This window comes from Ursus maritimus, unplaced genomic scaffold (assembly GCF_017311325.1).
Source record: "Ursus maritimus isolate PB19 unplaced genomic scaffold, ASM1731132v1 scaffold_16, whole genome shotgun sequence".
NCBI lineage: Eukaryota > Metazoa > Chordata > Mammalia > Carnivora > Ursidae > Ursus > Ursus maritimus.
Window position 1 is genome coordinate 19,201,453 of NW_024424008.1, and position 26,795 is coordinate 19,228,247.

General features: G+C 36.5%; 1 protein-coding gene across 1 annotated transcript in view; it reads left to right on the forward strand.

The window, feature by feature from the left end:
• Positions 1-270: 270 nt before the first annotated feature.
• The window catches only part of DLG2 (discs large MAGUK scaffold protein 2), a 1,159,208-nt gene continuing 1,132,683 nt past the window's right edge, over positions 271-26,795 (forward strand). Inside the window, exon 1 of the mRNA XM_040630955.1 lies at positions 271-372. Within this exon, the coding sequence (XP_040486889.1) occupies positions 271-372 (102 nt within the window). The remainder of the gene's footprint in view (positions 373-26,795) is intronic.

Here is a 26,795-nt window from a genome sequence, read left to right on the forward strand (position 1 = left end):
AAAATTTTTTTTACCTACTCCAAATTCACCATAGCGGGGGAAACCCTTCTTGGTTCTGTCCCTCCCCCCACGCCTCATTCCCCAGGGAAGGGAGACCCCAAGACGCTTATTACTTGCCCGCGTTGTTTCTACCCGGGCGCTGGGATGGCTGCGCGGGGTGCAGGGGGCAGCTATCGGAGCGGCTTCTCTGTCTAGGCTGTCACTCCATGTGCCCGGCGAGCACCGTGTTCGGGTCCCCCAGCGAGCTGCCACTGCCGCAGCCCGAAAGGAATGTCCCCTGTTGTTAAGGACCCTGACTGTTTTACCCCAATGATTTGCCACTGCAAAGTTGCTTGCACCAACAACACTTTGTCGTTGATGTTTGGATGCAAGGTAGGACGAGGTTCATGTCTTTTTAATGCATGCTGCCTCCCTTGGGGGAGCTAACAATTCCTTTTATTGTTTGTTTTTGTGTCTGCTTGTTGGGAGAGTGACAAAAGCTAGGACTTGCTCTGCCCTTTCTGGGAGCTGGCTGGGTTTGGGGGCCTTGAGAGCGCACTGATTTTTCTGGCGTCCGATGTTGGGTTGATAACTCCTTTGTGGCAGGACCGTGGTCTCTAATGTACCGAGGTTCCAAGAGCAGATCAAGCCTTGGAAAGGGGGCGCCTTAGGTGACTCTCTGCTTGGGATCTTGTTATACATTTAGTTAGTGACTGGGCTTCTGGCTGCTCATTGTGAGCTCCTGAACTCATCACAGGTTACGGCTGCATGGAGCCCCGGACCCAAACGGCCCACAGTCAGAGTTATCTGGGATGGTGGATGTGCTTGAGATGAAATTGAGCATATCAGTTTGTAATTTGACACTTTTAAATCTGAGGAGCTTATTCTTATTCTAGACAGAAAATCTGGAGATAGGCTCATGTTGCCCCTAATTGTGTATTTTTCTCTGAGCTTATACAATCCACTCAAAATCAACACTCAGAAATTTTATCAAGAGGTGGCGCAATTACTCAGTGAAGTTTCTAACGAATAACTAACTGTCCCACCCCAGATTTTTGTAAAGGTGATTGGTGTTCACAAGGAAATGAGATTTGAAGAGTTTCGAAGCAGGTCACCATTCATTGCTCCGTGTCTCTAACTTTTTTGTTGCACTCAAAGAGGCACCCCCCAGAAAGGATGCTTAGAACACAGTATTTGAGCAGTCTTAGCCCACGAACAGTCTGAGTGCATGTCCCCTTACTTCTAGGTATATGCCTGCACTTCTTTTCATTGTGACAAGCTGGTGGGCTTGTCAGGTCTGCCTGTATGAAACACTTTTGTGGCCACTATGGTGACTCTAAGGACAGAAAGAGCATCACCTAAAAACATTAAATTCACCTTCTTAAGTAAATAAAATCACATGATCCCCTTCATTCTGAAAGATAACGCTAGTGACTGGGTTGGACACTGGTAAACACCTTACTCAGGAGTTAATGAAACGTACACATTCAACTTCATGAATAGTGCTCAGAGGAGGTGTAAATGTAATGGAAAAATGAGGAGTCAGGATTGTGAGTTTTATACTGACAATGCCTAGAGAATCTCTCTTCTCTGAGCCTCTGGTTTTCTCTCAAATGCGAGACAAAGATGAGGTGATCCTCCTTGGCTCTAATATTCTCCAGTGATCCTTTTTTAAGATCATTTAATGGTAAAGTTACTGCCAGAGATTTACGTTTTTTTACTCAATATAGTAGACTGCACCTTAGAGTCGGTTAAAAAAATATTGATTATACTAAAAAGACTAGCTGGATGCTCCTTTGGAAACCCTTGCAAAGGTCTTAGAGTTTTAAGGTTTGTGTGTTCATTGCTGTCAGAAAGCTATATGTGAGTGCACAGCACCAATAGCTAACCTGTTAGCTCCTCTCCCTCATACGACCTGCTACCCTCCCCTGTGCTTCTGTCTACTCACTCTTTGAATTGTATTTACAGCAGCATCTTAGCAATGGCTACTATGTAAAATCCATTCCCATAAACTTATGAGACTTGCTTTGCAGCACTAAATGATTATTAACAGAGGTGAATTATTTGTCAAGGGAAATTCAACACAAGCTAGTAATCAAACAAGATAAGCTATTGGTGTGGAAATGTTGAATATGTGTTCAACCCTTGAAACTCGTTTTCAAAGAAGTTTCTTTTATGCTGTTAAATTTTCCACTGATTTGCAGACCATTTTTTTTTAAGTCTTGGGAATTACATTAGTTTAACTTCCTTTAAGTTCTCTTCCTTTTGGTGCTCTGGTTTGAGAAGTTCAGTTGGTGAGAGAGAACCATATCAATAGACTGAAACACCTCAATCATGTGTGTTGGTAAACACTGTTCCATGGAAAAGAAATCAAGTCTCTATGAAAAAGAAATAATACTTTTAGAGTGTCTTTCCCATTCCATTCTGTTGAGTATTTGAACAAGATCATTCTTGAAGCCGATCTAAAGGGATTGATAATTATATTGTAATCATACTTAACAGTTGGTTAATTACAGACTGGTTGATGTAAGGCTCTCTCCTTAGAATCTTAGACATTGAAAGAATAATAGAGCCTCTACTCTAGCCTCTGTCTAGTGAAATTCTTCAACGCTATCTGATGGATGACAACAGAACATAATGTGGAAAACTTGTATATCATATAGGCCTGGGTTTCAAAACTAGATGTACCACTTACTGGATATACGATTTCTCTAAGTCTCAGTTTCCTCATGGGTAAAATGGCCACAGTAATAACTACTGCCTTACATCCTACTATGTCACTGTGAGAAATACAGTTTGAATGAGATACCTGCAATGTTAGTACTTTTGCATTCATCAAATGATTGATATTTTTATTTGGCCTTGGTTATTTTTACAGCTCTACTAAGGGGGGGGGGTCATCACTTCTAGAAGAAACTTCTATCACTGTTAGTTCTTTGGATAAATTATTTTTGCTGTGAGCTTGATGATTGCTTCTCTTAAAGTTACTTTTCTCTATGTGAAGTGTTTATATAAAATGCAGGAACCTTTGTATATTGATAAAACATTCATAAAACAAAGTGAATTTATGAAAACTAATGAAAAATTGACACCATTGTTTTACTCAATCAACAAATATTCATTGAGCAATCAATAAATGCTTGATGCTAGAGATGTGGCAATAAACAGCTCTTGTCCCCCATGTTCTCAAAGTCGAATGATCTGGTAGAGACACTATTAATTGCAGTGCTGATTGATGAAAAATATATATATATAATGAGGATTTAGTTGAATCTTTGAGCAATGGAAGTGGAATTTAAATAACTATTGGAGAAAAAAAAAAACCTCATGGAGATAGAGATGTAAATATGGAGCCTCCAAAAATACATTTATTCCAATATTATCTATTAGGTTTGAAAGAAGGTTATTAGGATGAGTATTTTTCTGCAAAGGTATTTATTATGGCAAAGTCTAGAACCATGTTTACATGTAGGCCAGACTTCAACAACTTTAAAAACACTTAAGCTGTTTGTTCTCATTCTCCCAAACCTAGTAATGGCTTAAAGAATAGAGAGTAACTTGAGCTTTCAAGGAGGAAGCCCCAAATAATTTTATTCTGTCACTTAGCAATCTCTAGGGACCCCATTTGCTGCATCCTGGCTGTTATTCAGTTTAGTTAGCTGACTATATGACTTACGACTGTAAATGTGAAATGTCTTTCTGTGCCAGGCTTTATGCCAGGCACTGTGATAGGCATTAAAGATACAAACATAAGTATGACACAATTCCTTTCCTCCAGGAATTGCAAGTTTATTGAGGGAGATAATTCTACTCTCTTCCCTAGAAAACTCATAGTCCCACCTGTTTCTCATAAGAGAAACCAAAGCTCTGTTATTCAAAAGAGTTTTCCTATTTTATTAGTCCTCTTTTTGCCCCAGTCCATTCATCATTATCATACAATGCTGCTATGGGAATGGAATTTCCATGGAGAAGGAGGCCTTCTGAAAGCCTTTCCCCCCTCATGGTAGTTTTTGTGTTTTATCTGAAAATAAGCATCACCTTTATCTTTACTTAACTCTGTCTTCTCCCCATGCAAAGATCCAAGTTCTAAATGTAATTCAATGGCCAGCCTATATATTGTTTCTCTTTCCTTTATCTTGCCCATAGCTGCATTGCAAGGGTCTGCAGCACCTGCATGTCCCCTTCCCTTCACTCTCTCCTTTCCAATCACTGTTTAGAAGGCAAAAATAAACAAAAACACAATGGAATATCTGTTAGTTTCCATAATATTCTAAAAGTTTAATGTAAAGTACAATGCTCTCTACAATTATTGCTTTGCTTTTTTTTTTTTCCTCAAAAGTAGTTGTTATTGAAATAGGATTTTGCCTTAGGGAACCTCTCCCTCCCCTAACCCCTATAGCCATTTGTTAATATAACAGCTCATCTGAATCAAACCATCAAGCCCCTACGCCACATCAGTTGCCTTTAATATTTGTCTGATGGATTAGGATAGGGAAAAGTTCTAAAAAATGTTATAAGTCCTGGAACCTATTTTTTTCCCCTGTGAATGTTTAGACATTGCATAAAGTGTCCCACCCCTCAAAGGAAAGGAATTATAGGCAGAAAGCAATCTCCCTTTTGTCTATATGAGTACTCTCCCCAAAGAAAGAAGAATGAGAATAAGGAAGAGGTTAAAATGGTAGAAAATAGAAGAGGATGGAATTGAAAGGAGGAAGGGATTCTTACTAAAGAAATAAAGGGAAAGAAAAAAAAAATCAAAGGCTAGACACTATCCTAGGTGCTTTACAAGCATTATTTCTTCCAATCTCCAAAGTTATCAGGCAAACAGAGAAAGCAGGGGATGGAAGGAAAGAAAGGGAAGTAGAACAGGTTGATGGGAAGGGAAAGAGACTTCAAGAAAGAGGATAAAGAGGAAAGGAAAATGTGTTGCAGGCTTCCATCCTCCAGAGCGTGCTTATACAATCTCCCCAAATCAAAGTGTCTATCAGCACCTCTCTGGTGGACAGTTCCCTGGCATTCAACCTCTTGCAAGCTTCCTTTTCCTGCCTGGAAAGTCTCTTTTGGGGATAAGTGGTTTTGTTTGCTCATTTGTTTATTTAAACATAGCCAAATTTGTTACAAAAGAGTGGTGAATATATCTGTTATTATATTCATTAATAGATATATCACTGTGTATATTTTTGTCATCGATAGGATAGTTTTCTGTATGTATTTTGAATATTGCCAGTGCCTGGCTATTTTGGTATGTTCTTTATTTTCATCTTAAAATAATACATGTTCACTGAAATAAATTTAAAAAAACATAAAATCAGAAATAAAATAAATTTTAGAAAATGCTACTGTCCCAGAGGACTGGAGATTGAAACTGTTAATATTTTAGTGTATATTTTCCTAATTTTTTGTACTTTTTTTTTTTTGGTCTACATATGGCTTATTTTTTAAAATGTAATTGGAGTCATAGTGAGTTTACTTTTGAATGTTTTAAATTTATATTAGGATTTGTATCTACATTTTAATAGCTGTATTTTATCTTTGGATATTTAGGATTTCCCCCATATTTTCTACCATTAAAAATAAAATAAAATGCATATCTTGACAAATAAGTCTTTTTTGAACTTAGAATTATTTCCTTTGGTTAGTCTCGAATGAGAATTACTAAGACATATTTTAAATATAACTCTTGATGATAAGTTATTACATCTATCTTAAAAATGGCTGTATGAATTTGCACTGCCACAAGTTACTTTATGTGTTATACCATTCTCCATTTTCAATAGTTTTCCTCTACTTTATGGATTTATAAATAAGAGGTAGTTTATTCTTCTGTGAATAAGGTTAAAACTCTATTTGACTTTGAGTTTATAGGAGTCAATAACTATATTGGTGTGTCCTTGTTTAAAAATACCTAATATGCAGGGGTGCCTGGGTGGCGCAGTTGTTAAGCGTCTGCCTTCGGCTCAGGGCGTGATCCCGACGTTATGGGATCGAGCCCCACATCAGGCTCCTCCGCTAGGAGCCTGCTTCTTCTCTCCCACTACCCCTGCTTGTGTTCCCTCTCTCACTGGCTGTCTCTGTCAAATAAATAAATAAATAATCTAAAAAAAAAATCTAATATGCAAAAAAATCCAAGTGTTCAAAGTGAGTACATCAAGGTAATAGCTGTCAAGACATTAGTCCCATCACACACATACTTACCTGCTACCATGTGCCGAATACTGTTCTATATGCTTTATAAATGTCAATTCACTTAATCTTCACCATAGAGATGAATATAATATTTATCTCCATGTTAGAAATGGGGAAACTGAAGCATACAGACTTTAGGTAACCTGCCTAAAGTCACAAAGCTTTTTAAGTAGAAGAGTCAAAATGTGAGCCCAAGCAGTTTACATCTAGAACCTACAACTGATTTCCACAGTTAACTATAGGGCTCTCTTCAATAGCAACTTCCTGGAATAAATTTGAATTTGAATGCAAAGCACACCTGTTAGAAGACTCAGACTCCTTTTAAAGTATTTATTTATTTGAGAGGAGTTTGATCTAATACACCATTTCTTATAGTATTCATGTTCTCATTTCCTACATAAGGTTACTAAACTGTATAGATACGACATGATTTTCTCAAGATCATGCAGCAAGTCACAGAGTAGGAGTTAGAACCAGGTCTCGTAATTTGTAGCCCAGTGTTATATTTCTATGCCATGATCTCTAACTATGAACTAGAAGTTCTGAGAATCAAAGTGAATGAAGAGAAACTGACAAGTTTTTATCTGTAAAAAGCAGGAAAAATAACACCTTGCTTACAGGACTATTGTAAGAATTAAGTGATATGTTACATAAGAAGACTTTTAACACAATGCCTCGAATGTGGTAAATATTCAATACATATTTTTTTTTCCATTTTGTTAAGGCCACTCTGCAAACTGGTGGGGGAAAAAAATGGAGGTTATTGGTAGCCAACTAAAAAATGTTCTTCAGTCAAATACATTGAAATTCATCTGTTAGTAAATGAGGTGTACTTTAACCTAACACATCGCTAAAGTGTTTTAATGCCACAAAAGGCAGAATCTAGAAGTTTACATAATTCACACCCAAAAAAATATCCTAGATCAAATCTGACCCAGAAAAAGAAAATGAAAAATGAGCTAATGAGTGAAGCAGGTGCTGAATATGCCAAGAAGCAGGTTGCATAGACCTTGTTCCCCATTTGACAAAGGATACTTGCCAGTTCAAGGTCCTTTTCAAATTTTTTACTTGTAATAGTGGAAATTGAGGGCGGGCATACATATTAAAGATAAGGAAGGTTAAATGTTATGCAGTCTCTAAATATGTTCACGGTAAGGAACGTTAAATCATAGAATTTAGGATCTTGAAAAACCTGAGACTTTGTTATTTGTTATGAAGACTTTTGCTTTGTAATCACCTCTGGATTTCCCGGTGAAGTTTCAAAGTCCCTATGGTAAAATCATGTCCAATCCCTTCTGAACTGAATTACTTCAGGATTTTTCTGGTACCCAATTCTTAATATCTTTATGATATTCAGTTGTAAATTCTCTTTCCTCATTCTATTGTCCATCTAAACTGTGACTTCCTTAGGGACAGGGTCCGTATCACATTCATTTAGTATAGTACCTAAGAGATCTAGTGAATGTTCCATAAAAGACAGTCAATAAATATTTGTTGAATGAGTGAGTGAATTCTATAGATGCTTGTAAATGTTTACTGAATGAATGAGTGAAAAAAAGTGTGCATTTTGTTATAGTTCATTTGTTATTTTCCTTTGGCAGTTTGCCTCTGGGAACCTCTTGTGTATCAAACTTCCTAGAGTTTATGTTTCCCTGAAGCATAGACTAGGCATTACTCAATATGTTACCTTTGTGTCATGGTTAATTTTGTGTATGAACTTGATTATGCCATCGGGTACCCAGGCATTCGGCCAAACATTATTCTGGGTGTGTTTGTGAGGGTTTTGCTAGATGAAATTAACATTTGAATCTTTAGATTGAGTAAAGCAGATTGCTCTCCTTAAAGTGGGTGGGCCTCATCCAATCAGTTGAAGACCTGAATAGGAACTCCTGTCTCACTGCTTTGACCTGAGATATCAGTCTTTTCTTGCCTTTGGTCTCAAACTGAAATGTGAATTCTGCTTGGATCTCAGGCCTGGTTGGCCTTCAGATTGGAACTTACACCACCAGCTATCCTTATTCTCAGGCCTTCAGATTTGGACTAAAACTGCATGTCAGTTCTCCTGAGTCTCCAGCTTGCTGACTGCTGATCTGGGGACTTCCCAGCCTCAATAACTGTATAAGCCAGTTCCATATAATAAATCTCTTTCTCACTCTGTAAAATTCTAATATAACTGGTATCTAGGGTCAGATCCCTGGACATGTCATCACTAGTAAGTCATTCTTGTCTAGTAAGTTACAGATGAGCTAATAGATTATAATTCACTTGAATCTCTGTGCCATGGGGATCTTATTGCAGTTAAGCTTATTTTCTCAGAAGGTCCTGGATTTATTTCATTATAAATCACAGATTATACCTCCAGATATAATACAATAGGAATAATTCAATACTACTTTAATGAATTTTGCATCTATATTTACCTATATGAATGTTTATCAGCCTATGAACACATTGTACATTGCAGTGATTATTAAATATTCAATAATAATTTTAATATGAAAATTTAGATGATCAGATCAAAGGGAATAAGAACACTGTCCTAAATTATGGCTTCTGGAAACCTCATAAATAATAGTATTTTTTAAAAAGCATCATTTGTGTGTGTGCGTGTGTGTGTGTGTGTATGTAATTCTTAATCTAAAACATTATTTTGATAGTGTTCCATTGGATTATCTTCATTAAACTTTTGCCCAAGTTTCTGAGATGGTTAAAGCATTTTATTTGCTGAGAGAGCACAATGAAAGCAGTTATAATCTCTAAAATGTTGGTCCAATACATTATAACCACCTTAATATCCACACTATGCATTAAGCAACCAGGAATTAAAATCATTGCATTATATTGCAAATAATGGTTGTATCAAATTATGATTAGTGGTATCACTTTCATAAACTCTCAAATAATATGGTAGCTTATCATTTGGCTTGTTATCTAAGATTAGGAAACCAATTTTTCCCTTGGAACCATGTCTCATGTTCTCACTATATTTGACAAAAATCTTCATTTGGGGAAAGGTAGATACACTTGTCCATTAATCAATTTCTAGCTTTCTCTTGCTATTATATTTAGCATTATAGTTGGCAACTCTTGGTTACTCAAACACAATAAGATACTGTCCTTCTTAGGATCTGTCAGTTTGGCTAGTGCATGAACACTAACAGAAACACGTGGAGAGGAAAAAACATCCGACAGGGCAGATTGGGCTAACTCTTACTGAGTGCTCACCATGCACCAAGGTCCTGTTCTAAGAACTTTACATGAATTAACTTACATAATATGCAACATAGCTCAGTGAAGGGAGCCATTAATCCCTATGTGATACCATCTCTTCATATGTACAACTAATATCAAGAGGGATCTACAAAATAGTTGACCATTTTTCCTTCCTTCCTTCCTTCATAGTATAGTTAACATATAATGCAAAATAGTTCACATTTTAAAAGTGTCTCATGCTTTAATAGGTTGGAAAGCCCAGCTACAGATAACAAGAGGACAAAAGAATCAATGATTTCTTTAAATATATTCAGAGAAGGCCTTTTGGAGGTAACTGAAATTAATCGGGGTTTTTCAAGACCTTGGACTAGGTCAGAAAGAAAAAAAAAGAGTTTGACTTTGGACTCAAGTCTACTACCATTATCTATGATCCAATATTTCTTTGCTAGTGTTGAAAGAACATGATAACAGAAACTAGTGGCATGATGTTGAAGGTTTATCTTCTCTTTGGTTGAAAGAAGGGAAGAGAGAAAGGATGAAGAAAAGGCAGAGAGAGTGTTAGATTATACCCAACCTGCTATCTGAATGAAGCAGATGGATACCTTGGGTGAGTCTCCAGCTTGTGTGTTCTTGGTTAGGCAAACATAGAAGGAAGAAGCAAATTCTGAGGGTAAGGTTTGATGTTAAAGGTTCTGTGTGACTAGACCATTAGCTCTGTGATGTTGGGGAAGCTCTTTCACCTCTCTGAGCTTCAATTTTCTCATCTATACAATGGAGATAAGATACATTTAATAGGCTTGTTATGCCATAGAAATAAGACAGCAATTAATACTATATACCTGGCAGGTAGTAGCCAGTAAATAGATTTTAGTCTTCTTCCTCTCACTCTCTCAGATGCAGTCCCTTCCCATTTCACTTTTGTTTATGTTAGAATAGAATGTGATTGCCTAGAAAGAGACCTTTTCATTTTCATATGTAAGATTCAGGAGTTAGGAAGAAAAAGGTTACTGTGTGAGATCAGATATTAACTATGTTTTGCCACCCTTACCACATATTCAGTGTGCCATCATTTTGTTAGAAAGGTTTTATTGATCATCTCTTGTTAATAGTATTTTGTTAATATATCCCATTTTGTCTTATTTGAAGTAATACTGGCATAACCCATGATTTTACCGCAGAGTCTGTGAGAGAATGCTCCCAACTCCTAAAACTCCTTACATGTGATCACAGATTCAGCAATGGGTCTGTTATTATAGCTGTTGTCACCCTAGGTATTGATGCCTAAAGGTATTAAGCAGATAACCTTTTTCCTAACATCTGTTGCCTGAGAAAATTTTGTTTTACATATCAGCAAACCTTATTTCTTTTATTTCAAATGCCAAATGACCCTCAAAAAGAAATGCTTGAGATTTTGTAGCCCATCTAATTCCCATCTTGAGATTCTGTAGCCCATCTAATTCCCAAATAAACCTTTCTTGAGTTTGTAAAATGAAAACATTTTCTCTCTGTGCTTGAGCCTTGTGTATTGCCCTTTGCTGGAGCTATTTCCCCAGCAAATTGCTATGGTTCGTCTCTCAAGCCAGAGGGAAGAAAAAGGTTTTATAATGAAAATGCTGACAGGTTCTTATCTACAGCAGTATGAGTAAGGATGCTATGATCTCATTTATTGTAGAAACCAGATGCCTGTTTTGGCTGAAGGGAGATCAGGCATCCTCCAGAGCCCTGGGGTTTTGAATTTTTATCTTGAAAAGTTTGCAAGGAAAAAAAAAAATAACTGTAGGGAAATAGAACACCAGGGCCATGCAAACTGCACCTTTATTCTTCCAGTAAAGTAGTAAAATGAATTTCAATAAGGTTCTCGGATGAAGGTGGTCAGAAGGTTTAAGAGGCTGGAAATGAGGATTGTGTATTTGCTTGCTGCATGTAAGGCTTACCTCTTTGTAATGAATTTATCTGACTATTCAGAAAGAACCTTTATTCTTCATCTTATTTATATTTTAAAGTGATGATCATGATTTGTGGACAGCATTCTGAAATTAGTTATCTTTTGTCCCTCAACATAATTGCTCTGCGAGGTACTTTATAGATATTATAGAAACTTTAGTTTCTAAATGCACATTGAGTTTAAAATTCTCTTCACTATGGATGTTTAAGTATCAGGCTAACCACTGTTTTTCCATGATATTTTTAAGGTGATCAAAAAACTAGTTTGGGCTGGACTGGATATTCTTTAGAGTATTTTTTCTGTTCACACTTACTAAATAATGCTATGCCTTGCCCTAAGTCACAGAGCATATAGTGGTGGCACTGGGGTTTAAGCTTACTTTTCTGACTCTAAGCCCAGAGAAAGTCTCTTTTTCCCTTGTTTATCCCTCCCTAAGCATTTCCTAGGGACTGACCATGCCTCCAAAGCATTCAACCATGATATTCCTGGGATCCTGCCAAGAACAGAGGGCAGAGCTGGTGCTTGCCCCATAACACTCATTTATGTGATCAAAATGAGTATGTGTTACCTGGATTGAATTTTGAAGGGCTGAAGGTGCACAGTGCAGAGGCTCAGTAAGCATATACCCAATCAAATCAAAATGCATCTGTGCAGTGAAGACAGCTAGACATTTCAGAGTATAAGGGCAGACCGAGAATTGCATGACTTTGAGATACTGGTCCGTTCTTTCCTATGGCTTCTAACCTGTTGCAGATAGCCCCTAGCTTAGAAATACCATGTGTTTTGTGCTCCTAAACCCATAGACATGAGAGCATGTAGTTAGGCCAGATGAAGGCACTGTGGGCTTTCTCTTTCCTTCTTTTATATCCCACTTTTAGAGTCCAGGACCTGGATACTACCTTCTTACTTCCAGTCAAATCAATTTCATGACCAGCTCCATTATTGGTTATTTATACTTTTACTGTTAAGCCAAGAAACTCAACGAAAATTTGCATGTCCCAAAGCCCTGTTCCTTCTGTCACAGGAATATGAGGACAAAAACATATTTTGAAAAATGAAAAATCTGTATGTATCTTTGTGTAAAGATGGTCTAGACGGTAGACTTTCTGAGTTCTGGGGAAGCAGAGAAAATTTGCTTATATAGTTGATTTCAGATGAACCAGCTTTCTACTATCAAAACCAAAATCTAGGTGTTTGCTTGCATAACTTTATTTGTAGGATTGCTAATTTTTGGATATTACCAGACCCACATGCATATTTTTTGCTCCATTCATATGGATTCAGTAAGATAATTTCTAAGTTTTCTCACTGAAAAAGACAACCCAAAATGCATTATTTCACTCTAGCACAGGTAGGTGTTCTGAATTTTTGAATAAGCATTTGGCATTGGCATGTAAGTCTTCTTTATATACATCTTTAGAGAAGAGACCTATCTGGCAAACCCTAGATTTCTTTTGCAGTTGTTGGTTAACATGTTCTCTTTACATTTAATTGGTGATGTTTTATTTCACTTCTTTCTCTTTGCAACAGTTTAGGAAAACTGCAGTGACTTTAATTTTAGCACAACCAAATTTTTAGCAAATTAAGAAATAATGGATGGACTTAAGTAGATTTACAAAGGTTTAGCTTTAAAAAGAAATTCCAAAAACCTAGGTATATATCAAGATTACTTCCTGTCTGGAGAGGCAGATCTGCCAAAGTATTAACATTAAGGACTTGATGTTGTGCTTCACACATGACGATAGTTTGCAAGATCCTTTACTACCTATCATAGACTCAGTCCATTTAATCTAATTCCGAGTTAAGTTGTGGTGCATCTTTCAAGGTGTTCTAATATGCCATTCAGAAAATATTAATAAGGTGGTTCACATGGTGTGTCTACAGTTTCTTACCTTCAAATGAATGATCTTGGTGTATCAAACAGTTTGAGGTCCTTGCCTTGCATACAGTCTAGCTGTTCAGAGCCCTCAATATATTAGCAGTGAGTGGTTCTTCCCCAGTCTCAGATTTTGAGTTCAGTTGGGAAAATTCAGAGCCAAACTCTTAAGCAAGCAAGACCTTAACAGTGGTCAAAGCAAAATACACACTTAAGGTGGGGGGAGTGGGCAGGCTCAGAAGGGGGAACTGCAGGGAGGAAGGTGTCAGGGTTGTCTTTTCTTTTTATGTTTGCATGACAAGGGATAAGGGTCATAGGCAGTGTGTGATCTGTGACTGAGGTTGCTTCCAATCATCTCAGGGACTTCTCCTACCATTGGGGAGGTGGAGTTTTTGGCCCTATAAGGTTCTTGTTGGAACTGTCATGACAGCCTTCCCCCTGTGTGTGTGGGGGAATTCAAAACCACAATGTAAAGTATTATAATGAAGCTATAGGTTACTGTAGTACAGTAGTTATGGGGAGGAATGCATGCATATCCCCTGGGGTCTTTCCTAACTCTTTGGAACTTGGTTTCTGTCTTTTATCAATATGAGAGCACCAATTCCCTGCTCAGATCTAAATAACTGCCTACTCTATCAAATACACTCTCCGTGTAGCTTCTTTTAGCCGTGAACCATCTAGCACCTTATACTGTTATTTAATGATTGCATGTAAACATTCAATTTACCTACCCAGTAAGAACACTACTGGTTTATTTAGCGAACAAATTAAGTATTTATCCTCTTCTGCACTTGCTCAGGGCCTTACAATGGTAAGGACTCTTTCCAAGGAGGGAGGAGATCAAAGAAATTGCGATAAAATGACTAATCCTGACTTATCCTTCTGGTCTCAGTTTGTGTTATCTTCTTATGGAAGATATCCCTGGCTACTGTATCACCTCTCTGCTTCCATGGAGTTGTGGACATTTTTCTGTCGTATTGAACTGAATTGTCACAAGGCTCTAAATACCATGAGGTGCCGAAGTCTGGGACTTAACATCTCAAACACCTAGCTACTAGTATAGTGCTTGCAACATACTATGTGCTCAATATAGGTTTGTTGAATGAATGGTTTATGTAATCTTTATGTTTAATTATTTAGGCAAATGAGACCTAGTGTTAATTTCAAAGAAGAAGGACCTGTCCTAGTTTTGTTAAAGCTTCTTTTGCTTCCCCCATAATGACACCCATCATACTTTATTTCTAGGATATTTTTAGCTGCATATAATTTCCACTGAGTTTCACTTCAGGAGAGAAAAGGGAAAAAGAAGGCATTCAGTAAATACATGCTGAATGAACAAATGAATCCCTCAACACTGACAACTAAAAGTTGATTGGTAATGTGATGAAGGAATGAATAGATAAATGAATGACTAGAAATATAACATCCCATAGTAACCTATGTTTCGTGAGTTTGTTTAAATTCATCTTAAACATTTTATAGTTTTCTAATAGCTGGAAGGGATTTGTTTTGCTTTTATTGCTTATAAACTGACACCAGCTTTCGTCTCTCTGATGGCCTCAGAAGCCAGGTATTGTCCAGTGTCTTTAGTAGAGTCGAATGATTTATAGTAGGGCTGTGAAGGAGAGCTGGTCGTGCACTTTACCGGATGAGGCCTAGCTCCAGCGCTGCCACAGAAACCTGGCAGCCTTGGTGCTCTGGGAAAGGAGATCACTGGAAAATTTCCCTCTGTGTGGTGTGCTTTTCAACACCACCATTTTCTCCATCCCAACTAAAGTAGAATTATCAATCCCTGTGTAAGTCCTTCTGAATTGAGTTCAGTTAAAACTAGTTTATTTTCCCTTTGTTAGGTAATTTGAATGCTTCATTCCTTTTAGAAATTGTTCTGGCTAACTAGGCAGAACTGCGGAAGACTGTTGCTAAGAGCAACCAGCTAAGAAGTTCTTAAATTAACTAACAGGCCACTTCAACTTCATTCTAGAAATGAGTATGCGCATATGTGTGCTTGCTCATGTGCCTACTTAAATAACAAATGTACACGTAAATGAATAAACCCCTCTTTACCTATAGATTCAGGTTAATCAGGGCTTTTGTGTAGAAGAACCAATCAAGAAGAGGAAAGAAAATGAATAAATTAATTTAGACGAGCCCTGGGCAGTAGTGGTTAAGACATTTGAATATCTGAATGTATCATATTTTTAAATTACTATAGTGGTATGAATTCTGGCCTACATGTAGAAAATCTAGTATGTGTACTCCACTCTGCCCTACTGACCAGCTTGATACCATAGGGTAGGTACCTATTAACTTTTTCTGAATAAATAAAGGAATTACTGTCTAGATAGTAGTCCCATTTAATCAATGAGGAATGGGAGGAAAATAAATAACATTCCATGGGTTTATAGAGAGATATGGGCTAAATTAGTCTTCAAACCCAGTTCTAATTATGAAAACTGTACTGTGAATGCCGGTTTTTTTTTCTTTTAAGTACTTGGCAAGGCCCAGGTCTAGACACTTCATGACTTAAGAACTGGTACCTGTGAAGATAATATTGTAGAGGGGGAGATGTGAATTTGCACAGTTCGAAAAATTGGAGTTGAAAACTTGACTCCTAGCATTTATGAGTAGTGGGAAAATAGGCAAGATGCTTAAAATTCCTGAAGAGTAGTTTCAAGGGCAAAATGGAAATACTCGTGGTTTATGAAAACACATACTGGAAGGATTAAATGAGAGTGTAAATTAAATATATAAGCACTTAGTATGGTATATGCTAACAAATATTGGCTGCTACTATTACTGTTACTTAAAGCAGAGGAGAAAACAATGTGGTAATCTGATAGCTATTCTGGGGAATAAACTCCACCAAAACAAATAAATAAATAAACAATTACATAAAAAAACAATTACATAAAAAACAGATACATAAAAATATCTGAATACTTGCAGCACTATTTTTTTTTTTTTGATCTAGCTCTTAATGGATCTTCCTAGCCTAAAAAGCTATTTTCATTCTCTAATTTAACACTGTTGCTGAGAATATTACCAAAGTTGAAGACTTGGCTTATTCACTTATGTTAATTATCATTGATGTGCCAAAACCAGGTTTTTCTCTAACCCCAACTCTTGCAACCTAAGTATCCAATTATATGTTAATGTTTTGACAGAAGTGGAATTTAAGGTGGGGCGTTTTGTAGAATTGAGCTTTATTTGTTTATCTCAGAGGGGAAGCATTTGTGGTTGAGATCTGTTTGACCCTTGCAAATATGAATAGTAAATACTTGCTTCCTTCCTTTGTTGAGACACTTGCTTCACACCCACAGCCTATCTGGGTGAAAGCCACCCTCTTTAATTTCTTACGGTTTTGTTTAGATCTAATCTGAAGGAAGAAAGATCTATGATTTAGAACAAGTCACGGTCTCAGGGTTTTCTTCAGAGAAATTGAGTAAGTCCTACTACAGTGCACACAGTTGAAACTGTGATTCATGTGGACTGTGGCACCTTACAGTCTTTCTTGTAATGACGGCACGTTCATTTTTAAAAGATGACTCAATTAATCTAAGCATAGAAATATCTCATTCATCTGCTACAATAAAGAAATTACAGGTTCTTCTTAAGCACTTTTTTCTCAAAGAAAGTAAGCCCCTTTGAAATGTGTAAAATTTTAAAATTATTTTTAAGTTTTTATTTAAATTCCGGTTAGTTATCTTACAATGTAATATTAGTTTCGGGTGTACAATGTACTGATTCAACACTTCCATGCAACACCTGGTGCTCATCACAAGTGCACTCCTTAATACCCACCACCTATTTCACCCACCCCCCCACCTCACCTCTGGTAACCCTCAGTTTGTTCTCTATAGTTGGTCTGTTTCTTGGTTCCCGCCCCCACTCTCCTTTAGCTTGTTTGTTTTGTTTCTTAAATTCTATATATGAATGAAATCATATGGTGTTTGTCTTTCTCTGACTGACTTATTTGCCTTAGCATTATGCTCTAGCTCTATCCAGGTCTTTGCAAATGTGAGGATTTCATTTTTTTTATGGCTGAATATTCCATTGCGTATATATACCACATCTTCCTTATCCGTTCATCAATTGACAGACACTTGGGCTGTTCCCATAATGTGGTTATTGTAGATAATGCTGCTATAAACATCGGGGTACACTTATCCTTTTGAATTTGCATTTTTGTATTCTTTGGGTAAATACCTAGTAGTGCAATTGCTGGATCTTAGGGTAGTTCTATTTTTGACTCTTTGAGGGACCTCCATACTGTTTTCCAGAGTGGCCACACCAGTTTGCATTCCCACCAACAGTGCAAGAGGGTTCCCCTTTCATCACACCCTGGCTAATACCTGTTTTTTCTTGTGTTGTTGATTTTTACCATTCTGACAGGAGTGAGGTGATAGCGCATTGTAGTTTTGATTTGTAATTCCCTGATGATGAGTGATGTGGAGCAGCATCTTCTCATGTATCTGTTGGCCATCTGTATGTCTCTCTCTCTTTTTTTTTTTGAAAAATGTCTATTCACATCTTCTGCCCATTTTTAAATTGGATTATTCATTTTTTGGTATTGAGTTTTAAAAGTTCTTTATATATTTTAGATACTAACTTTTTATCAAGGTTTGTTGATTGCTGATTTTTTTCCTCACTGTGCAGAAGTTTTTTATTTTGACAACATCACAATAGTTTATTTTTATGGTTTAAAGTCTGACATTTAGGTCTCTAATCTGTTTTGAATTTATTTTTGTGTATGGTTTAAGCATTTTTGGTGAAACTCTAGAAGCATAGTATAAACATCTCTGCTTCAGTGATACTAGTGATGTAGGAGAGATGTTAGGGTTTGAAGCCGATGGCCAAGAAAGAATTCTTGAGATGTCTTTGGTGCAAAAAGGTAGGTTTATTAAAGCACAGGGACAGGACCCATGGCAGAAAGAGCTGCACTGGGGTCATGAGGAGTGGCCCATTATATATTTTCAAATTGGGAGGGGGTTAGGGATAGTATAAGTCTCTAAGGAATTTTGGAAATAAGGTTTCCAGGACCTTGAGGGGGCTAGCTATTGTTGGGAAAAGGTCTTTTATTGCTGTCCAGTAAAACCTTAGTCATGAGACCCTTCAGATATATATCGATGGCTCATATACTTGGGGGATGACAGCTAACAAATATCTTGGGGTGGTTTAGAGATAAAGGAAATTTCCAAAGGAATTTTTATGTTAAAGTAGACTTATAGGATCCTGGGGGGTGGGGTGGGTGGGCTAAGATTGTCTTTCACCCTCAACAAAATACTAACATGGAGGCGACAGCTGAGTTCCTAGAGGAATGTCATTCTGCCTGTTTCAAGGACTTGCCAATGGGCTGTAAGCAGTAAGGAAATTTAATAATTTTCCTTCTGCCTTTGTTTCCCACATCACTAGGACCAAATGAAAACAGTCATGGAAGCTCTTTGGGGGAAATAATCTCAACAAATAATTACTAATTCATTTCCTATTTTGTATAGATCTTTTCTTTTGACAGGTGCTGGTGGGGCTTTGCAAAGATAATGATGAAGAAAATAGGGATGTTCTCTTCTTCATGGAGTTTATAGTTAGATGACTAAACAAATACATGTACAATAACAGTTAAAAAGAGGACAGCATGATAGGAAATTATACAAGGCCTGATTTAAACTGGGAGGTCACTGGAAGGTTTCACAGATGAAGTAATATTTAGGGAGGATGAATTAGAAAGGTGAAGAAGAATGGCTATGGGTAGTAAGGTGGGGGCTGCTGGAGGTACAGGAAAAAGAAATACTTGAGGGGATTATCCAGATTTAGTGATTAATGAATGGGGAAGGTAGAATGCAAGGAAAGTGTCAAAGAACATTTCAAAGTTTTATGCCTGGAGTTTTGGGATAATTATGTTAATATCAACAGAACTAGGGAAATTTGGAGTGGGTGAGGAGGAATTTGATTTTATTTGCATTTATACATTAAATTTGGGGTGATGACAAGTCATCCACGAGGTTAATGAAGACCAACCAGTTGAAATAGAGCATTGAAAAAGTACAAGTTAAAAAGCTACTATGAAATATGTTATATTAAACATCTAGTTGAAATGAGGAAAAGGTAAAAAGAAAAAAACAGAGAAGAACATGAGAAAAGAATTAAAAGAAAAAAAAGTTGTATCTGAAAAATACACAAGCTGTGAGGTAACGCCTGGAGCTCAATATACTGTTTTCCCTTGGTGTTGGGGTTTTACAGTTTTATGGGGACCCTAGGGTTGTTGCCCTCTTGTTCTTCCAGCTTGTCTTCTGGGGGAGCGGCCTGCTGCATTGTTTCTCAGGCAACCCTACTTGGTAGGAGTTGCCCTGTATACAGTGGCTAACTGAACGTAGGAATAAAAAAAGAGAAGAAATCCAGTATTGAGAAAATGATAGTCAAGCCAAAACTACAGATTTTATAGTCAAGCACTGTTAATGCCCTCAGAATAGGGAGCATGCAGAGAGAAGCGAAAGTTGAAAATCCCTACTGTGAGAGGTGGAGAGTCAAAGTTTAGTAAAGACCAAGAGATTTAGTACTACAGCAACACAGTAAGGAGAGAATCCCAAAGATAGGGGAACTGATGTTACTGATGATTCATTTATTCATTCACTAAATATAATATATATTGAATATTGTGTCCCTAGTTTGTGGTAGGCATGTGGGGCGTCAATATAAACGAAGCAGACGTATGGCCTAGAACAGGACATTTTTAATCGAGGAAAAAAAAATGGGATTTGGAAATTTCAGAGTCAATAGGTTGAAAGCTAAATTGTGGGTGGTTTAGGAGAGAGATGATGGGGGAAGGATAGAGGCCACAGCTATGTTTTATTTGGGGAAATCTTCAGAAAAAGAAAGGAGAAAAGAAGAAATCTTCAGAAAAAGAAGTGATCTGGAAGGGTCTGTGAGATCAAGGGAAAGTTCTGCTCAGTCCTTTAGGCAGCACTGCAGAAAGAGAAGGCAGTGAAGACACTGTTGAGGGGGGTGTAAAGGAAACTGCCTAATATTAAGAATTGTAAGCCTTCAATTCCAGAGCCAACTTTGCTATGAATACATCCTTTCTGTTTTCTGGGCTTCAGTTTTATCAGCAAAATGAAAAAAAAAAACGTGGCAGGAGGTGGTTCAAACACTTCTAAATTTACTTCCAGTTCTAACATTCTGAAATTTCCACAAGAAGAGGGTAAGGAGACAAGTCTCACAGGGGGTGGTCAAGGTGAGAATGAGGGTGTGTAGGACCTAACATGTTTTAATAATAACAACAATAATAGCTATAACAACTATTCTGAGCAAGATACTATGCTAGACATATTTTCCTTTGCAATAACTCTAGGAAGCACACATAGGTTCCCATGTTAAAAAACAGAAGCCTGAAATTACAGAGATTTATTATTTGACCAAAGTTGCTAGCCAGTAAGTAGAAGAGATGAGATTCAAAATCAGGCCGACTTGAGAGAAGATAGAATCTTCCCTCCTACTGGAATTCTGCATTTTTAAGAAAAGAGAAAGTGGAATGTTTGGGAATAAGAAAAGGAGTTTGGGAATAGAGGACTGTGAAGAGGAGAAAATGTCTAGGCCAGCCATGACTGGAGTAGTTCCAAGAGAAAGACAAGACGACCCCACCAAAGTGGCCATGCCTCGGTCTGTGGTTTTCACCCAACCCTGTGACTGGTCCTGTATGGCATTCTGTTCTACAGCTTGAGAGCCAGAATGGAGAAGCAGGAGCTGGAGCTGATCCAGAATCCAGGACTGACACATATGTCTTGGCGGAAGTTTAAGTGGGAGACCAGGGAGTGATGGCAGGCTGTGCTGCCTGGCTGACTGCAGGCTCAGGGCTGGGCAAGGAGTCAGGGTAGACAGAAGCTGACTGATAGTGTGGGTGCCTCTGCCTTTGCTTGTTCAAGTCATCCAATGCGTCCTCTGTAGTAATTAAAAATCCAAACAGAGGGAGGAGGACTTGGAATAAAGAAAACCCGATACCATCCCTGCCCACTAAATGAACTTTGAACAAGTTTAAATATCTTGAAGAACCTCTTAGTCTCTGTTTTCTGCTCTCAATTGTGGGGCTATTAATTGCCAATCTTGCAGCTTATTGTGAATATTATCTGATATACAAAGCATATGAGTTATTTATAAATAATGTTACTGTACCATTTTATTATTGATACGGTTTGAGATAACGATTTTGAAAAAAATATATTTTCTTGATATATTAGTTAGTCATATTTCAGTTTTTCACAGTGGAAAATTGCATCCTTTCCCTTCAGAATTTCATCATATAAAAAAAAGTCTCAAGATGTCTCAATATAAATTAATTTTCATATAATGTTAAGGATAATGAAGGCAGATTTTTTTATTGTTGCTTTTTCTTTTTGCTTTTCACACTTAGCATTCATTTATGTACGCTGAGATGGCTTCACTGGATACTCCTATTTGATTTCAGCATACTCCCAATTGTCTTTAGTAATTATTTTCTCCTGAAGTTGTAAAAAATATCATTCATTTACACTAGTATCACCCATGTTAAAATAATGCAATTAGTTACAAAGTTATATCTTTAATAAACATTATGAGGTTTTACCAACTTCGGTTCTTCTTGCTGGATTAGGAGTCAGTTTTAATTAGTAGCAAAGAAAGTAAATGCAAAAAGTAACATTTATTATATACCTACTATGTGTAAGGAACCATCCCACATGTGACATGAACATATGAAGTAGAGCCAATTTAAAAAAATTAAAATATAATTGACCTGCAATATCCTATTAGTTTTAGGTATACATCATAGTGATTCAGTATTTTTATACATTATGAAATTATCCCTATAAGTCTAGTGACCATGTGTCACTATACAAAGTTATTACAATATTATTGACTGTATTCCCTCATGATAAATTGTGTAATTGGAAGTTTGTACCTTGTAATCCCCTTTACCTATTTCTCCCATCCCCAACCCCTCCACCCTGTGGCAACCAGCTATCTGTTTCCTATATCTATGAGTCTGTTTCTGTTTTGTTTTGTTTGATTTTTTTTAAGATTCTAGTGATAAATGAAGCCATATAGTATTTGTTTTTCTCTGACTTTTTCACTTCGGATAATACTTTCTAGATTCATCCATGTTGTAACAAATGTCAAGATTTCATTCTTTTTTTTTTAAAGATTTTATTTATTTATTTGACAGAGATAGAGACAGCCAGCGAGAGAGGGAACACAAGCAGGGGGAGTGGGAGAGAAAGAAGCAGGCTCATAGCAGAGGAGCCTGATGTGGGGCTCGATCCCGGAACTCCAGGATCACACCCTGAGCCGAAGGCAGACGCTTAACCGCTGTGCCACCCAGGCGCCCCAAGATTTCATTCTTTTTATGGCTAATATTCCAGGTTTGTGTGTGTGTGTGTGCACGTGCGTGTGTGTGTCTGTGTGTGTGTGTATGTATACACGCCACATCTTCTTTATCCATTCATCTATTGAAGGACCATTAAGATGCTTCCATATCTTGGCTATTGTAAATAATCCTGCCATGAATATCAAGGTGCATATATCTCCTCAAATTGGTGTTTCATTTTCTTTAAATAAATACCCGGAAGTAGAATTGCTGGATCATATGCTAGTTATATTCTTATTTTTTTGAGGAACGTCTCTAGGTTCCTCAATATACTATGTTTTCTGTAGTATATTGGCTGCACCAATTTACATTCCCACACCAAAAGTGTGGGAAGGTCCCCTTGTTCCCACATCCTCAGAAACATTTACTTTTTTTTTTTTTTTGTCTTTTTGATAATAGCCAGTCTGATGTGTAAGGTAATATCTCATTAAGGTTTTGATTGGCATTTCCCTGATGATTAGCGATGTTGACTATCTTTTTATGTGCTTGTTGGACTTTGGAAAATTGTTCAAACCCTGTGCCCATTTTTTAATTGGGTTTTTCTGATATTAAGCACTATAGATTAACCCTTTATTTGCAAATATCTTCTCTCATTTAATAGGTTGTCTTTTCATTTTGTTGATGGTTTCCTTTGCCGTGTAAAAAAGCTTTTTAGTTTGATGTAGGCACATGTGTTTTATTTTAGCTTTTGTTGCCCTTCCTGAGGAAATTTGTCCAAAAAAATATTGCTAAGATCAATTGCAAAGAACTTCATGTCTATATTTTTTTCTAGGAGTTTCCTTACACTCAAGTCTTTAATCCATTTTGAAATTATTTTTGTATATGATATTATATAGTGGTCCAATGTCATTCTTTTGCATGTAGCTGTCCAGTTTTCCCAACACCATTTATGAAGAGACTGTCTTTTCCCCATTGTATATTCTTGCCTCCTCTGTCAAAGATTAATTGATCATATAAATGTGGGTGTATTTTTGATCTCTCTGTTCTATTCCATTATCTGTGTGTCTGTTTTCATGCAAGTACCATACTATTTTGATTACTATAGCTTTGTAGTGTAGCATGAAATCATGGAGCATGATACCTCCAGTTTTGTTCTTTTTCATGATACATTTGGCTATTCAGGGCCTTTTGTGGTTCTATACAAATTTTAGAATTGTTAGTTCTACTTTTGTGAAAAATACCATTGGTATTTTGGTGGGGATTGCATTGAATTTGTAGGTTGCTTTGGGTAGTATGGATATTTTAATATTAACAGTTTTTTCCAATCCATGAGCATGAAATATCTTTCCACTTACTTGTGTCATCCTCAAATTCTTTCACTGGTGTTTTACAGCTCTCATAGTATTGGTTTTTCATCTCCTTGCTTATATTTATTCCTAAGTACTTTATTCTATTTGATACAATTACAAATGGGATTTTTCTTAATTTTTCTTTCTGATAGCTCATTAATGTATAGAAATGCAGCTGATTTATGTATGTTAATTTTATATCCATGACATTACCAAATTCATTCATTCTAATAGTTTTTTTAGTAGAGTCTTTAGGGTTTTCTATGTATACTATTGTTGCATCTGCAAACAGTAACACTTTTACTTCTTTCTTAACAATTTGGATGCCTTTTATTTCTTTTCTTGCCTAATTGCTGTGGCTAGGACTTCCAATACTGTGTTGAAAAAAGTGGCAATAATGAGTATCCTTGTCTTGTTCCTAATCTTAGAGGGAAGACTTTCACCGTTTCACCATTGAGTATAATGTGAGCTGTGGGTTTGTCATATATGGCTTTTATCATATTGAGGTACATTCCATATATATCCAATTTATTGAGAGTATTTTTCATAAAGGTATGTTGAATTTTGTCAAATGTATTTTCTTTATCTATTGAGATGATGATACAATTTTTATCCTTTGCTTTGTTAATGTGGTGTATCACATTAATTGATTTGTAGATGTTGGACCATCTTGCATCCTTGGGATAATTCCCAGTTGATCATGGTGTATGGCCCTTTTAATGTATTCTTGAATTTGGTTGGGTAATATTTTGCTGAGGATTTTTGCATGTATGTTTATAAGGAATATTGGCCTGTGATTTTCTTTTTTTGTGTATTTTCTTTGTCTAGTTTTATATGAGGAAAATCCTGGCCTTGTAAAATGAGTTGGAAGCATTCCTCCCCCTCTGCTTTGTTTTTTTTGTTGTTGTTGTTGTTGTTTTTGGGTTTTTTTGGTAATAATTGAGAAGGTAAGGCATGAACTCTCCTTTAAATGTTTGATAGAATTCACTTGTGAAGCCATTTGGTCCTGGACTTTTTTTGGGAGTTTTTAAATTACTGATTAGATTTTATCACATATGATCAGTGGATTCAGATTTTCTATTTCTTTGTGAGTTAGTCTTCTAAGACTGTGTTTCTAGGAATTTATCCATTTCTTCTGGGTTTTCCAGTTTGTTGGTGAATAATGGTTTATAGTGTTTTTTTAATGTTTTCTATTTCTGTGGTGTCAGTTATAACTTCTTTTTCATTTCTGATTTTATTTATTTTGGCCTTCTATCTTTTTTTTCTTGGTGAATCTGGCTAGATATTTATGAATTTTATCTTCCTGAAGAACTTTAATTTTCATTGATCTTTCTATTGTCTTTTTAGTTTCTATGTCATTTATTTTTGCTTTGATCTTTATTATTTCCTTCCTTCTAACTCTTGACTCTGTTGTTTTCTAGTTCCTAGGAGTAAATTTATACTGTTTATTTGGGATTTTTTTTTTTTGTTTCTTGAGATAAGCCTGTATTGCTATGAACTTCCTTATTAGAACTGCTTTTGTTGTGTCCCATACAGCTTGGAAAGTTGTATTTCCATTTTCATTTGTCATTAGTTTTGATTTTGTCCTTGATTTATTTGTTGATCCATTGGTTGTTTAGTAGCATGTTGTTTAAGCTCTATCTTTGTGGCTCCCCCCTCCCCCACACCCAGTTTTCTTCTTCTAATTGTTTTTTAGCTTTGTACTATTGTGGTCAGAAAAAAAAATGTTTGATATGCTTTTGATTTTCTTGAATTTATTTATTTATTTATTTATTGTCATCAGTCCTGAAGAATGTTTCATGTGCACATGAAAATGTGTATTTTTCAGTTTTTGGTTGGAGTGTTCTATATACAGTTAGTAACTTGATCTAGTCTAATGCATCATTTAGGGCCAAAGTTTTTTTTATTGATATTCTCTCTGGATGATCTATCCGTTGGTGTAAGTGGGTTATTAAGGTCCCCTACTATTATTGTAGTACTGTCAATTCTCCTTGTATGTGTATTAATATTAGATTTGTATATTTAGGTGATCCTATGTTGGGTACGTTGATATTTATAAATATTCTCTTTTCATTGACTCTTTTAACATTATGTAATGCACTTTTATCTTTTGCTAGAGTCTTTGTTTTAAAGCCTTTTTTGTGTAAAATCAGTATTGCTACTCTTGCTTTCATTTCCATTTTTATGGAATATCTTTTATCATCTATTCACTTTCAGTCTGTGTATGTCTTTAGATCTCATGTGTGTATCTAGTAGGCAGCATATGAAGGGGTCTTTTTCTTTTTCTTAATCTAGTCATCCATCCTATGTCTTTTATTGGAGACTTAGTCCATTTACATTTAAAGTAATCATTGATAGGAATGTAATTATTGCTATTTTGTTAATTGTTTTCTGGTTATTTGTAGATTTGTTCCTTCTTTTCTTGCTCTCTTCCTTTGCTTGGTAGTTTACTTTAGTGTTATATATGGATCCCTTTCTCTTGATTTTTTGTACATATTGTAGGTTTTTCATTTGTGGATACCATGGCATTTTTATATATTAACCTATAAACATGTCATAGTCTATTTGAGCTGAAATTCACTGAAGTTTGAACACATTCTTTTAAAAAAATATTTTATTTATTTATTTGTCAGAGAGAGAGAGAGAGAGCATGACCAGGGTAATGGCAGGCAGAGGGAGAAGCAGGCTCCCCACTGAGCAAGGAGCCCAATGTGGGACTCAATCCCAGGACCCTGGGATCATGACCCAAGCTGAAGGCAGACACTTAATTGACTGAGCCATCCAGGAGCCCTATTTGAACACATTCTAAAAGCACTATTTTTTTTTTACATTTTTACTACACCCCCACATTTTATGCTTTTGTGTATTTATATTTTTAAAATTTTGTTCACACCTAAACTACTTATTGTAGTTATA